The sequence below is a fragment of the Peromyscus leucopus genome, chromosome 19 (genome assembly GCF_004664715.2).
Source record: "Peromyscus leucopus breed LL Stock chromosome 19, UCI_PerLeu_2.1, whole genome shotgun sequence".
Lineage (NCBI taxonomy): Eukaryota > Metazoa > Chordata > Mammalia > Rodentia > Cricetidae > Peromyscus > Peromyscus leucopus.
This window is the reverse complement of record NC_051079.1, coordinates 25,690,283-25,706,174: the sequence shown is the minus strand read 5'-3', so window position 1 is coordinate 25,706,174 and position 15,892 is coordinate 25,690,283. Positions and strand designations below refer to the sequence as shown.

Here is a 15,892-nt window from a genome sequence, read left to right as displayed (position 1 = left end):
GTCCTCATTGTTTCTACCGGCCTAACTATAAAAAGCTATGTGAAAAGTGAAGGATATGTGAGCATTTTGTTCTCAAGATGAGGCAGAGTAATACTGGAGCAGAAATCTGGGCTGTATGTGGGTAAAGGGAGGCTAAGAATGCAGTGAGTGAACTGGTCTCAACAGCCCAAGCCTGCTTTCAGTCAGCAGGCACTGGATGTAGCCACCAGCTAGCCAAGGCAAAGGAAATCTACAGGGAGGAGGAGTTGTGTTTTCATACTCCATGACCTCCGAGAGCTGGGCAAGCCAAGCCCTTCGAAAAGAAACACACAGTATCGCGTATAAAGCATGGGTCCAACGTACAGTGTGTCTTGTCCCCAGAGAAGGGGAAAGAGGGGCCATCTTTAGTAGCCTGTAGTCCCCTGGTGTCCTCATAGCTAGACTGTCTTTTTGTTTGCTTGTATTTTGAGGCAGGGTTTCCCTGTGTAGCCCTAGCTGTCTTGGAAATCATTCTGTAGACTAGGCTGGCCTCAAACTAGGAGATCTGCCTGCCTCAGCGTCCTGAGAGCTGGGATTAGAACCATGTACACAGCCGGGCACGGTGGCACACGCCTTTAATCCCAGTACTCAGGAGGCAGAGCCAGGCAGATCTCTGTGAGTTCGAGGCCAGCCTGGTCTACAGAGCGAGATCCAGGACAGGCAACAAGACTACACAGAGAAACCCTGTCTTGGGGGGGGGAGTGCCACCACACTTGGCTAGGCTGTCTTTACATAACCCACAGGTCCATGAGACTTAGCACAGTTACCGAGGAGACCACACTTAAAGTGCTGGGCCTAGCTGGTGCTAAGTCCTCAGGAGCCTCCTAACGGCCATCCTCATCTGCCTCTGTGAAGTTGCCCACTGAGTGCCACCTGAGAGAACTCACCAACAAGTCCTTTACAAGTGTGTGCTATTGCTAACGCTGTATTTAGAGGCTATTCCTTCAATGCAAAAGGGCCTAGAAGTTAGAAAGCAGCTTGAAACTAGACAGATGTGGGTACCAAGTCAGGCAGGCTCAACTAGCTACTATTTCAACAGACTGTAGGAAAGGCATTTTATCCTCTCTCTCCTCTGGGGCTGCCGCATGGGTTAAGAAGGATAATGTTCACAAAACACTCGAATAAGGTCTGATTAGACACAGTGACATTTGTGACTGGCCCTAAATAACAAGATACACATAACGGGCGTCTACTGAAAGAGTGTGACTCCAAAGTTATGCACTTCTTAATCTTTTAAACTTATTTGTGTGGAGGGGTAGGTGGGGGCCCTGAGGAAGTTCTCTCCTCCACCACACGGTCCTGGGGCTCAAACTCAGGCCATCAGGCTTGGTGGGAAGCACATTTACTCACTGTGCATGTCCCGTAATGTATGTATGCATGTATGTATGTATGTATGTATATGTATGTATGTATGTATGTATGTATGTATGTATGTATGTATGTTTGTGCATAGGAGGCCACGTGATACACGGAAGCAAGTCAAGCCTTTGACCAGAGTCCCGAGGGCCACAGCAAGACCTTATAGATTCTGTAAGTCCCTGGTCTCACATGGATATTGCCATGTGCCCTGAAGGACTGTTTTTAAGAAATCAGAGATTAATCAGCCCAGAACCAGGGACTGCAATAGGTGCTCTGTGAAGTGGCCAGCGCCAAGGATCCAGTCAGACTGCTGCAGCTGAATCTCAGCTCTACCAGATCTTTCCTGCCCAGGGACATGCTGGCCCTTGCACTTATCCATATGGCAGCGATAACAAGAAGGCTTACCTCAGGGAGTTGCTCTTAGGACTAAATGAGTTCGCATATAAAATCACCCATCATACGTAACTAGTCAGCAAATATTTGCTCTGTTATTTAGCTATTATTTATTCTTTAATAAAAGAACTACTTAATATTTAATATTAAAAACAGAACAAAAACACTGGCCTGAAACTTTTTGTTCTAATGGCTTTAATACAGGAATTGATAGCATCCAGCTCTCTAGCCCCAGACTGCATAGAAACTCAGAAATGAAGCCTGTCCAGACCAGAAGTTCTACATAACTTCAAATTTCACCAGCAGGCCAACAGGACACGTCCTGTGTTTTTCAGGAGCTGACAAAGCAGGATAGGAAGGCCTTTTCCTTCTCTGGGCTCAAAGGCAATGATCCACCAAAATGTTTAATGATCCAGACTCTACAGCAGTGGCTCTCAAGGGAGGGTGATGTGGGCCCTTGGAGGGCATTTGGTAAGATCTGGAGACATAACTAGAGAACCTCTGCTGGCAGCCAGCAGCTAAAGCACAGGAATGCTGCTGATCATACCACAATGCTGCAGGAAAACACCCATAAAATATTTCTGGTAGGAGGGTCAATAATGCTGAGAAATCCTGTCCTACAGGAAAGTTGCCTGTAACAAATACACAATGGTATCCACGATATAATAGCACAGTGTCAGCCGGATACAAAGGACATGTGCATGTAAGCAAGAACTGCCCAGGAAATAACATGAGAATGAATGGAGATGATGGAGTATCTGGATCATAAGTGGAATTTTTTAAAGGTCTAGGACTATTATTAGTCTGTTGAGACTGAAAAGAGGGGGAGCTGGAACGCAGTAGGTTATGAATGCCCACAGCTACACCTCTTGGTTCAGCTTCCTCAGACATTCACGACTGCTGGTGTCTTAACAACGCTCCAGGCTCCGCTATACAGTAAATGCTCTGTTCTAGTCTCAGACCAAAAGTGAATAAGGGACAGGAAGGAAGTGTCCAGTCTTCTCTGCAAAGTCAAGCTGGCTTTAACAACTTAAAAAGGCTCTTCCAGTTTCCCTCTGTGCTGTCCTACATATCTCTAAATGATTCGTTTTCTCTCTCTTTTATATTTTTAAAATTTTCTGAGACAGGATCTTTCTGCATAGCCCTGTTTGCCCTAGAACTTGTCATGTAAAGCAAGCTGGCCTCAAACTCAGAGTGTGCCTGCTTCTGCCTCTGCCCTCTGCCTCCCTAGTGTTGATAGTAAAAGCATGCACCACCATGCCCAGCTAATGGTTCATTTTAAAATCACTTCCAAATAGTTACTGGGGAATCCAGTGGTCAGTCATATTGGACAATATCTACCATGAAGCTTTTAGATCAGAAAAAAAGAATTCTTTAACTAAAGGCAAGGTTATGAAACTCTGAATGAAGACAGCAGAATGAAGGACAGAAACCTAACTCCAACTGGGAGGTGGCCACAGTCATGTTAAGGACCAATGCCACAGACCCATGGGAAAATGCAAAGTCTTTCCCATCCCCAGGCTCAGAATGGCAAAAGCCTTTCTCAGGTTCAAATGTGAATGTTTAGGACAATTGACCAGTGTGTGCAAAAACTAGCAGCTGTGGCTTCTTCCTCCCAGATGTTTACAAAGACTGGCTAACCCTCCCCCCTACACACACACACACACACACACACACACACACACACACACACACACACTGTGCTGTATATAGCAACCATGCTGAGGTTCCAGGTTGTGTGGCAGTTGGAGCCATTACATCAGCGTGCACACAGCCCATGTGAGCCCAGCATTTCTGTACATATTTCTGTCCTTTCCTCATTCCCTTGATGCTCCAGTCAGGATAGGAACACAAAGAAGTCACAGGGACTACCTCTATCCAGCCCGTCAGAGAGGGGTGAAGATGTCCCAGGCAATACAGAGGAAATGGTATTTGTAAAAGCTCTGTGGGAATGGGTGAGACCAAAGAACAAACACTGAGCCTGAAGCAGGGTACACCAGGGCTGGTCTCAGGTCCTCTGAATGCTGGCTATTATTCTAAGAATAGAAATGCATTTGAGGGAAGACTTGTGGTGTTTTATATTCAGCTCCTCCCACCTGTCACATGCAGTGACAAGTCCATGCAGTGGGTAGAGCCTCCACCTTGGGAGGGCAACGGAACATTGCAAGGAGGCAGGAAAGGGCTTCCTTCCACATCCAGGATCAGAAAGTTTCTCTGGTGCAGAGGAAGTTTCTAAGATGACCATGAGGATGAACTAGGGTCAGAGCCCCTATCAAATGCCACAAACCTTGGAAGGATCCCATAAGCAACCTGTTTTCTTCCAGCTGAGAGGCCAGAGCAGGTGGTCCTGATGGCCACCAAGAGCTCCATGTCTCCATTCTAGCAAAAGGATGTGTCCAGACCCATGTGCTGGGTCAGGCAGCAAAAACATCTGCACCTGTGACATGCCCAGATACCATCTTAAGAGATGCTGTTCAGGCCAGGGGGAACTTTCCCAAAGGATTCTACTAATATATCCTTTGAGCTTTGGAACACTCAAACCAATGTTCTGGGATAGGAGTTAAGAAATAGGAAGGTGGGAGCTGAAGAGATGGCCCAGTGGTTCAGAGCACATGCTGCTCTTCCTGAGGATCTGAGTTCGATTCCCAGCACCATCAGGTGGCTTAAATTGCCCGTAAGCACAGCCCAGAGGGATCTGACACCTCTGACCTCGGTAGGCACTTGCACTCATGTGCACATACCCCTCCCCATACACATAATTAAAATAATAAAAATAAATCTTTAAAAAAGAGGCCCAAGTGCAACCACAGACGGATCTGGAGTAGGCCGGCAACAATGGAGTAAGCAGAGTCCAAAGGAGCTGGCCGCCTCTCCTGGAGGTGGGGGTGGGGCGGCCAAGGCAGAGCCCAGGAGAACAGGCTCCAAGCCACACACTGCTATCAGATGCCTGCTCCACCCCGCTAGCTCACAGACCAGCGTCTTCACCAGGCTCCTCCACCTTCTGCAGGTGTAACTGCCCTGCCGATTAAATGATGAGGCTATGTGTGCAGGGCTCAGCACCAGGCCTGATGCATGACAGTGACCCAGGAGGTTCGGTCCAAGTAAGACCAGAGGAAAAGGGAAGGCCTGGGACAGAACTGCACAAGACACCCTAGGGGTCCTCAGAATCCAGCAGTGACCCTAACATGAAGACGACCCTGGTGACAAAAGGCCAGCCTTTCTCAAACAACAACAACAAAGACACACGGAAGCCCTGCCCTTCAAGGAGCTTACATTACATGGGGGGAAGGGACAGCAATGGGCCGGTAAGCAGTGTCCGGGAGGGAGCAGGTGGACAGACGAGACGGGATGGGACGGGACGGGGGTGGGGGGGGGATAGTTTGAGTGCTGTACACAAGGGACTAAGGGAGAAAGAAAGAAGCAACTGGAAGGCTGTTCTAGCTGTAACAGGTAAGCAAGAACCAAAAGAGAGCAAGGCTTTGCGGCAGACACAGCCTGGGGATGGGAACAACCTAATTCTAAACTCCAGGCAAGTTTCTTAAACTCTCTGGCCTTTGACTGTACCCCACCTCCACTTGCAAGTCTCACAAAGGCAGTTTCTTCTTTTGTCTCTTCTAGAACAGTGCTGAGTACATGGTATAAATAGGTATGTATGGACATGCAGAACTGACATGCACATACATACACATACACTCAGTAATATGTGTCAGGTGAATGGAAATGTTCCAAAGGTGGCTGTGAATTTGTTAGGTGACTGGGCCCCTCCCCATTCTGTCTCTGTAGTGAGGCCTGGCACCTGCCCAGGGTGGCCGTCCAAGAGCACAGCAGCGAGCAGCGGGCTGAGGAGTGGGAGGGTGGCAGCAGCCAGCTCACACGGGGCCTTGCTGGGTACCCTGCAAGGACCCTGGCTTTCACCTGAGTGAAATGGAAGCTACTCGGGGGTCTGGGTAGGAGATACACAGCCAGGCGACAAGCAGAGGGAGGGAAGGCCAGCTACAGGCTATGATTACAGGGGAGGTGACTCGGGGACCATCTCCTGTGCCCCAGGCCAGTGGATCCTGCAGAGTAATCTGGAACCAGCAACCAGTCTCTCCTTTCCAGAGCACTCCCTGCTGCTCCCCCACACTGCTCTTCATCTACAAACAAAAGCTAAACAGTCCACTGATGTGTCCTTTGCCCAGGAAGTTGCATTCCTTGATTTATTTTTACCATGGGTCTATAACCCCATTTTTACAGGATAGGAAGCTGGCGTCCACAAACTAGATAAATGCTACTTGGAGTACTAAATTAATGTGGCTTTTGGTGTCACTCTTCAGTGTCCTTGCGGAGACATTCTGTCATCTGACACCTACCAAAAAAAAAAAAAAAAAAAGGAAGCACCAGACTGTCTGGCCAGGAGGCTTCTCAGGGAACGAGAAACTGCCTGCTCCGAGTTTCTGAAGAAAGACAGCATGAAAGGCTCACACAGTGCAGGCTGCAGCCCCACACCCTGGACAATTAGCCAGAGGGGTCAGAAACATCACATTCCAGTCCCTTCTATCCCCACACGAACTGATGAAAGTAGGTGAGACCTCAAGAATGGAGCACATAAAGAGAAACACGTGTCTCCATCGCCTCCCCACAGTTCTGACTCGCTTTTTATTAGCCAAGAGAAGGCAACCCCAGAAAACACACTCCCATTCCTTCCCTCAGATTACAAAGGACCGAAATGGGGTCAATGGGAGGTTCCCAACTTAGAAACCTAATTCCAGGGCCAGTTGGGCTTTGTAGCTCCACATGGGCATCCCAAAGGATGGTGCTCTAAGTAAAATCCATTTTAAATCAGCACATTGTCAAATATCACAGTTCTGTCCTAGAAGACTAGGTATAAAACCAGGTCTTGTGGCTAAACAGCAAGAGAAGGATCTCAGAGACAGAATGGGGAGGGGCCCAGTCACCTAACAAATTCACAGCCACCTTTTGGAACATTCCATTCACCTAACACATATTTACTGAGTGTATGTGTATGTATGTGCATGTCAGTTCTGCATGTCCATACATACCTATTTATACCATGTACTCAGCACTGTTCTAGAAGAGACAAAAGAAGAAACTGCCTTTATGAGACTTCCAAGTGGAGGTGGGGCATAGTCAAAGACCAGAGAGTTTAAGAAACTTGCCTGGATTTTAGAATTAGTAAGGGGATACGAGTCTAGTTTACCAGATGCTAACTTACTTCTGCTATCAAGAAACTAATATCTAGCATGGTGGTGCATGCCATTGATCTCAGGACTTGTGAGGCAGAAGCAGGCAGGATCTCTAATTCAAGGCCAGCCTGGTCTATATAATGAGTTTCAGGACAGCTAGGGCTACATGGTGAGACGCTGTCTTTAAATAAATAAATAAGTAAATAAATAAATAAATAAATAAATAAGGAGAGGGAAGAGGACGAAGAAGAGGATTAAATTTTTGGCCTTTTGGTTTTTTTGGGTCTTGTTTGTTTGTTTGTTTGTTTTTCAAGACAGGGTTTCTCTGTGTAGTTTTGGTGCCTGTCCTGGATCTTGCTCTGTAGACCAGGCTGGCCTCGAACTCACAGAGATCCGCCTGGCTCTGCCTCCTGAGTGCTGGGATTAAAGACATGCTCCATCACTGCCCGACACTTTTGGCCTATTATAATGATCAGATATTTATTTTATATGTCTGTGTTGTGAGGGACAGTTTAGAGGGAGACAAGACCAATAATTTCCTTTGGTGGGTGCTTCAGAATGTCTGGCAAACATGTGTTGGGTTTCCAGAGCTCAAGGAAGACATGTGCTTGGATTGAAATTGGAGCCCTCTATTTTAGTCAAAATTGAGTTAGTCAGGAGTTATGGCTCACACCTGTAATCCCATTAAGCAGGAGGAGGACTGTCTTAAATTTGAGGAGGCTAGCCTTGACTACAAAGTAGGACCCTGTCTTAACACAACCATACCCTCCCAAACAATCTTGGTAAACCACTAATGGTTTTGAGGTATCAGTTTCTCTAAAAGGAGGGAGTTGGCTTAGGAAGAAATGATAAATGGGTCCATGTGAAAACTCAAACTTAATAATGGCTGCCTGGCGCGGTTGGGTGAGGACTTAGAAGCCGAATCCTCGCACAGCAGGACAATTGATAATGGATTAGTGATGTTTGCTGTGACTCAGAACCTGAGTGGCCCTGCTGCTATGATTAACCTGGGGTCATCTGAGCAGGATTCTTTCATCTCTCAGGACTGATGTACCTGAGCAGGAATCATTTTAATCTCATAAAGGTTAAAATCCCTCTTCATGACCTTCTCACAGTTTACAGAACTCTCCTTAAAGACAGAGTGCTTATTTCTCTGCAGCCATGGCAGGCCTCAAATGTGATCCTCCTGTCTCAGCTTCTCAAGCAGCCAGAATGGCAGACATCCACCACCAGGTCTGGCCCCTGTTTTCTGATACAAGATTAGAGATACTGTTATGTTCAAATTTTCACTCAACTGTTTCTACTATTGCATGTTCATAAGAATCTACAGCTGTACAGGAATTCGCCTGCCTCTACTGGAACGGTTTCCAAAGACGTCCTATTTTGCAAAGTGATGCTGCCATGCCCTCCTCAATCAAGGAGTGGTCCACCTACCCTCTCTTGGAATGGAATATACGCTAGAGAGCTGTAACTGCTTCACTAGAAGAGTGGGCTGAAGCCGGGTATAGGGGTGCGTGCCTGGAACCCTAACATTCAAAAGGTGAGGCAGGAAGATTGCAGGCTGAAGACCAACCTGAGCTACAGACACACAGCAAGAACCTGCCTTGCAGAGTACAGCAGAGAGAAATACCATTCTGGGATTTCTGAGGAGCAAAAAGGAACATAACAGACTACCACACTGTGATTAAATGTGGTTTAGGGAAATCTAAATGATCTGTACTACTTCTGCAATGTTTACGTGCATCTGGAATTATTTTAGGATCAAGTTAAATAAGTATTTTGTTTATTTTTAAAGAAAGATTTGGGACCTAACTACCAAATCTTGTAGGAAGGAGGGACGGAGGGAAGGGAGGGAGGGAGGGAGGAGGGGAGGGGAAGGGAGGGAATAGCAGAGGCAGAGACCCCCAGTGCACCAAAGTGTTTCAACCACCCAACTAAGATGTTTGGTCAGTGACTTATTTATTTATGGGTTCTTGTTAAAATGAACCGGAAGCACACATTTCCACCCAAACTGAAATACTTGACTGAGAATGTGGCTGAACTGAATGAAACCTTTAAGAGAACTACGAAGTCACGCACAGCCAGTGAGCATGGAAAGCCCGAGGCTGGTGGGGAACACACAGAATGAGGGCACCCGGGTCCAGACTTAAGAGTCTTCTTGGCCTGCCTGGCAGTCAGTCTGCCCCCGCTTCTCTCCCTGTCTGCCTGCACTTGGAAGAGGAGCAGCTGCACTTCTCTGCAGTGCGGGGTAAACCAAACCAATAGCACGAGTTGATCTTGATGCAAAGCCAGCAGGAATGTTTATGCGACTTACTATAGGACAGAAAGGGCACACTGGTGCCTGGCATGGTGGTGCAGGTCTGTAACCCAGCATTTGGGAGACAGACACCAGGGGATTAATGCGTTCAAGTCCATCCTCAGCTACATAGTGAGTTTGAGGCTAGCCTGGACTACATGAGACCCTGTCTCAAAATACAGGCAGGGGATGGCAGGGAGCAAACACACAGTTATTATGGTCTAGATCATGCACAGGAGAAATTAACTAACCTTTCCTGCAAAGTCCTATTTAATTACAATTATGATCTCTAATTGCTCAGAAGACCAAAATGTATACTAAACTTCCACTGGTGGCAAAAAGCCTTAAATTCTGGTCTGGCAAGATCCAGCTGCCAAATCAGTCTCATAGTCAATCGATCCTGTGCTGGGATCCTTCATACTCTTGGCTAAGTGCTTCTGTCTTGAGCTTCCTTTTACTCAGCATTCTGCTCTTATTTACCTCCCCACACATCTTAAACATATCTCAGAGGTCCCTTCCCTCTATGTTGTAGGAGGGTTTCTGCTCCCTGAAACCTCTGCTCCCAGACTTCCTTTTATTCTGTTTGGATCACCACCTTTTATCTTGGAAGCTGTCTTTCCTCAGGCAGCTGGTGGTTCTCCATTGCTCATTAGTGATAAGGCTGAGGTTCTGTTACATGTACCCTTATGGTCTTGACTAAAACAAATAGTGAGGGCCTAACCTACTGGGTAAAAGCAAGGCGACTTGAATTTGGGCCCTGAGGAGCTAAGCTGGACATAAAATGAACAGTGAATTGGAGAGAGGAGATACTCTGAGTCCATTAGTGTACAGTGATGTACATGGGAGGAGAAGTTCTCCTGGAGACGTGGCTGAGGTGATGGCAGGTTTCATGCAGATATTTTATTTTGATCTGCAGAGATGTGTAGGACAGGATGGGACAGACTGGGAATGAGGGATGGGTGTCAAACAGTAGTAACAGGCCTAGTCCACATAGAGACTACTACTTCAATGATGGATTTTTAAATTTTGCTGTATGTATGTCTATGTACCACATGCATGCCTGATCTCTGCAGAGGATAGAAGAGGGTAATGGATTCCTCTGGAAATGTAGTTACAGATGGTTGTGAGCTGCCATGTGACTGCTGGGAATGGAACCTGGATCCTCTAGAAAAGCAGCCAGTGCTCTTAACTGCTGAGCTTTCCAAACCCTCCAATGGTAGACTGTTTAAGCTAATGTAGTTATTGGCTGAGATACCTGGTAGTCTTGGATATGAATCTATTTAATTCATGGGAGAGATACGAACAGCAAAATAAATCTTCCAAGACTGGGAACTAGTCTACCCACTGAAGAGAGATGTGTACAGAGTGGCTCATGCAGGCAAACCAATACTCTATTCATGAAAGTGAGACCATCTTGGACATCCCAGCCCTAGCCAGGCTAATAGCTGAATTCAATCACACCAGAGACCCCACAAGAAATCACATGAAGTAAAAGAATCTTCCTGTCTGTCAGCTCACAGAATAATGATAATGCAATCATCACTGTTTTAAGGCATTGAACTTTGGGGTGTACTGTCCTCAGACTCTACCTCTGTAGCACGGGACTGACGGTACAGGCTTGTTGTCAACATTGCACAAGAAATACTTGTTGTTATAGCTAGGAAAATCGCAAGAGATTCTAAACCTAAGTCGCAGGCATGCCCTTTGGGAAGCCTTATTCCCACAGGCACTGGCACTTACGTGACTTTCAAAGGCTGGTTTTCTGAGACAGATAAAAGGTTTTTTTTTGGTTGGTTGGTTCTGTTTGTTTTTTTAGTTTGGGCTACAATTTCTTACTAAAAATCGATTTATTTGTTTGTTTATTTGTTTGCGTGTGTGCACATGCATATGTCACAGCTCAAGTATATGAAGATGAAAGAACATCTTGCGAGAGTAGGTTCTTTCCTTTCAAGGTGTGGGTTCTGGGTATCAAACAGGTTGTGACACTTGGCAGCAGGCTCCTTTGCCCACTGAGCCATCCTGCAGACCCTTTACTACACACAAGGCCTGAAAAATGAACTGTGTATCATAAATAGGTGACCAGAGAAAGTTCTAAGAGTAGTTAGTTGCCCATCCATAGATCACATGCATATTAAGCCCTTAATTATTACTAAAAGTCGATTAAGAATGGCTGAAGGACAGCCTCCTTCCTTTGAAGAAGAAACCATTCCTACCCGTGCAGCATTAACAAAAGGAACTGCAGTATGCATTGAACTTCAGTAGAAAGAGCTGGAGTAGATAAATCTAAAATCTTCTAACTGGAGAGAAAAGGCTTCACTTTCCAGACAAAGCTCAGATACATGAACAGGACAGCATATGATCCTGACCGGCGATCCCAGAAACAATTCCAAGAAGCAGGGGTGACACGGTCCCCAAAAGGCTCACTCTATCAAGAACTCAGCCCAGAGTGCCAGCCACAGGCCTGGGCCCCAAGAGAGAAAAGAAGCTGACCAGCTGGCAGCACCTGCTTTGTTTGGGTACACAATGAATGCAGGTAGTTAATGATTCACAATCGCAGGAAAGAACGCTAAATTGCTTTCAACTGCATTTGTGAATTCAATTATGATTGGTAACACTAAAAGAGTCTTTTAATCTTAAGAATAAAGAAGTTTTTTTTCTCAAAATAGCTGACATCAATACTAATTAAACCAACAAAAGAGAATCAAATCTGCATTTTCTGCATGAAGTCCACCAAACCAAGGACACACTTGTTCTAGACAAACTGAATAAATCTCTGAAATCATCAAACGCACACTAGAGACTAAGCCTGGAAATGGAAAGATGACCACGATGTGTCCTGGGTGAAGGATGAAATAAATGCCAGACAAGCACTGGGCAGAGTCTACAGACAAGCTGGATGCTGAACTAATTCCTTTTACATAATCCAGTGAAGTACAAACCCCTAACTGGACACCGTGGAGAGTGCATGTCTAGATTAGGCACAAAATATGATGGGCAGAAGGTCTCTCTGGGGGTAGAGCACTTGCTTAGCATACACAAGGCTCTAAGTTTTGCTCACAGAATCATTGCAAGGATTAAATGCTGATGTACATAAAGCTTTTGGGAAGCCATTTGGTATACACTAAGCACTTGGTAAAATTAACTTTTTAAAAGCTGAAACAGCTATGAGAGCAGCTATTCTATAAACCAAAGGGTTCTAAATAGTCACAAGACAAGTATGTAGAACAATGCTTCTCACCAAGTTTTATTTTTAATCCCGCACTGAATGATAGTTTTTGTAAAGTTTGATTACATGCTTGACTGTCAGGAACGTCAAGTTGTTTTTAAGCATTTGCTCTCACTCTCTTTAGTCCTCACAGTCCAATAACCGTGGAACTGTCCAATGAACTGCCTTGAGTAGCACTGTTCTAGCATACAGGAAGGACTCAGAACTAACAACTGCAAGCTCAAGTAGCAGATTACACAGAATTATGAAAACCAACCCTAGCAGCAAGACACGAGGATGACTTGAGGGCCAACAAGCTCGCAGATAAAATAACCCCAAAAGAAGCTAAAACAAAATAAAAACAGCTGCAAGGTAAAGTATCTTTCCCCATCATGCTTTGTGACAGTGGTTCTCAACTTTAACGTGACCCCTTTGGGATCACATATCCTACATATCAGATATTCACATTACAATCCCTAACAGTAGCAAAATCACAGTTATGAAGTCGCAATGAACTAGTTTTATGGTTGGGGGTCAGCACAACATAAGACTGTATTAAAGGGTCGCAGCATCAGGAAGGTTGCCAACCACTAGAGGTAGCCCCTAGAGAGCAAGTTGGCCAGTAAGTCATCTCCAAGAGGGTACAAGAGGCATGACGGAAGAAGACGGAACAGACTGGTGCCTCTTGAGTGAGAAACCACTCTGATCCATCAGCACCAAACGTCAATCAGAAATCACAAAGGTCAGAATTGTCTTCTTTGCCAACAAATCATGCAAACACTCTCTGGTGGTGTGACACTGAAGACATGCCCATTCCCATATTCACAGACACCCACCTGTGGTCTTAGGAGGCTCCTGAGGTCCACCCTGCCAGCCGTACTGTGGATATCCTTGATAGGGGTACCCCTGAGGAGGTGGGTAGGGGTACCCCTGAGGAGGTGGGGCTCCCATAGGCCCCATCGGCTGTGGTGGGTAGGGTGGGTATGGGGCTGTTGGGCCGGGGCCCGGATATGGTGGAGGGTTCTCTGGGTTCATCAGGAACCTGGCAATGTACCTAAGAGACAAAGAAAATAAAAATGATTTGCATATGGAAATCATTAGGAACCATTTTCCAGCTGATGAGATCATTTACCAAATGTCTTAAAGATACCTCAAAGACTGGAAAATCTCTAGCCTTGTCCATCCCGGTTCATTCTCATCATAACCACCAGGCTATTATCATACATATCTGTTGTTCCCCTTCTGTCTTCTCTTCTAGATTGTAGGCTGTGACAATGAAATCAATCAGTTTTGGATCACCACCATGTCCTCAGAGGCCTGCCTAGTGCCTGCCCAGTGCCTAAATAAATGTGTTGAATGAATAACAAGATACTTTGTTTTGAAATTCCCTGAAATGTCCACGAATATGGTTGGACAGCTTTAAGATAGCTGAAAATCTAATAGCACTGTCGACCAGATCAGTAGATGCCGGTCCAATACTAGAAAACCCTCCCATAAACAAGGTTAGCCTACAGCAGTATCTCCTAATAGTGCAGCTGGCAGTGACCAGACACGCCCCCATGCCTCGGGCTCTGGGATAATATGGTTCTTTCCAGACCTACTGCTCTAAGCAGTGAGCTGTCTATGGGGAAGCCGAGCAAAAAATTTCCCCCCAGCTTCCACACTCCCAGGAATCCTCCTCACTTGTGTTCACAAATTCCTGTCCGCAGCGGTTGTTTCTATGAGGGAGGCTATATTCCCCACCCCCTACGCCCATTAAATATTCTCTTCATTGGGCTTGAACCTGTGAGGCCAACATATTGCTTTCATCATCGCTACAATCTCCACAGTGCCTGGCACAGAGACTTCCAGATTAAAAGCAAGCAAATCATAACTTGGGAACAACGTATATTCCACGTGAGTCACAAAATGACGTGATATCTGTGATACTGTACTGCCTTACTGTTAGCCATCTCCTAAACTAATATTTAACTTTTCACCTATCTGAGTATCTTCTAACCCCAATTAAATAGTAGGAAAGAGTCTAATCATTACAACTTAGTAATCATTATTAATTCTTCTTTAGAATATGTCATCAATATTAAGTGACTTCATGAAGGCCAGAATAGTCATAAGGTTCCCTAGGGATTCTGGATTAAAACAACAGATTTTTCTCTTTATCTATATAACTTCCATATTCCTCCTTCCAAATAGCTATTGGCTTTCCCGCTAGATACCATCAGTTCTTCTGATAGCTCATGTGCTTCAAGAAAAGCTCATCTCATCCCAGCTCAATTGCTGAGCCCATCAAGGTCAGCATCTCCCTTTGCATCACAAATGATTCACAGAACTCAGAACTAAGCTGGTCATAAATGCCATTTCCTGGTCACAGGGACTGGTTCTGAAGTGGTTCAGTCAGGAGAAAGCTCTTAACATGCTTACCCAAGCTCCCCTTGCCATTGACACAGACACACAAAAAAAATCTATGAATGTTATAGCCTACAAAATTGCTGCCAGCCAATCAGCAACTGTGCCAGCCTTAAGACCAGTGGGCACCTCACACAGGCAAATCAGAAAGAAGGTGGAATTCCAGATGAGTTTACAGAAGATCATAAATCAAAGACTGAAGCCCAGCCTAACCTACTTGGATAGAGTTTCTAGTCCTGGGAACCAATGATAAGCATGTCAAGTAACAAGCAATGACATATAATTAAATATACATTTAGGAGGTGGACTGAAATAGTGGGGAACAGATATCAGTGTGGCTCCAATTCTTCTCCTGGGCAAAAGGTTGAATGCTAGAGTAATGGCACAAACCCAGCGGAGGAAGTAGGGGTGCAGGGAGAGTCCCTTGAGGGAAATTACAAATCAATGCTAGTATGGAATCAGTGTTACAAGTGATTCTATTTGACCACATCTGCATTATGCCTCCCATTTTAAAGACTTACTTACTTTTCCAGAGTCTGCTAGGGACTCAAAAAGCAACTAGTGGGGCTGAGGAGATGGCTCAGTGAGAGAGGTGAGGTGCTTGCTGCTTTACTCAAGCAGGAGGACCTGAGTAGGAGTCTCCAGACCCACACAAAGTCAGGCTCAGCGGCACACACGAATGTCTGCAATGCTGTTGCACACAGCAGCAAACAACAGAACGGACGGTGTGTGTGTGTGTGTGTGTGTGTGTGTGTGTGTGTGTGTGTGTCTGTTTCAAACACTGTGGAGGGTAAGGACCAACCCCAGAGGATGTCCTCCACACATGCATCATGCAAGTGTGCATGTGCACACACAACACACACACACACACACACTGCACATTCAAGAACAAACAACAAAAACCACCCTTGATTTTTCCTGTTCTCTGCCAACATGGCAACCCATCCTGCACTAGGAAGCCTTTTCTCACCGTGACTAATACTACAAGCGTCACCTGAAAGTAGACACACAGAAACACTGAACACTTGT

At 45.7% G+C, this 15,892-nt stretch overlaps 1 protein-coding gene across 2 annotated transcripts in view; it reads right to left on the bottom strand.

Annotated features, from left to right (window-relative positions):
• Cystm1 (cysteine rich transmembrane module containing 1) overlaps positions 1 to 15,892 on the bottom strand; it is a 62,089-nt gene that overhangs the window by 26,949 nt on the left and 19,248 nt on the right. For both annotated transcript variants that reach the window (XM_028886749.1, XM_028886751.2), the window contains exon 2: positions 13,294 to 13,511. In XM_028886749.1, coding sequence (XP_028742582.1) covers positions 13,294 to 13,492 — 199 coding nt within the window. In that variant the 5' untranslated portion in view covers positions 13,493 to 13,511. The remainder of the gene's footprint in view (positions 1 to 13,293; positions 13,512 to 15,892) is intronic.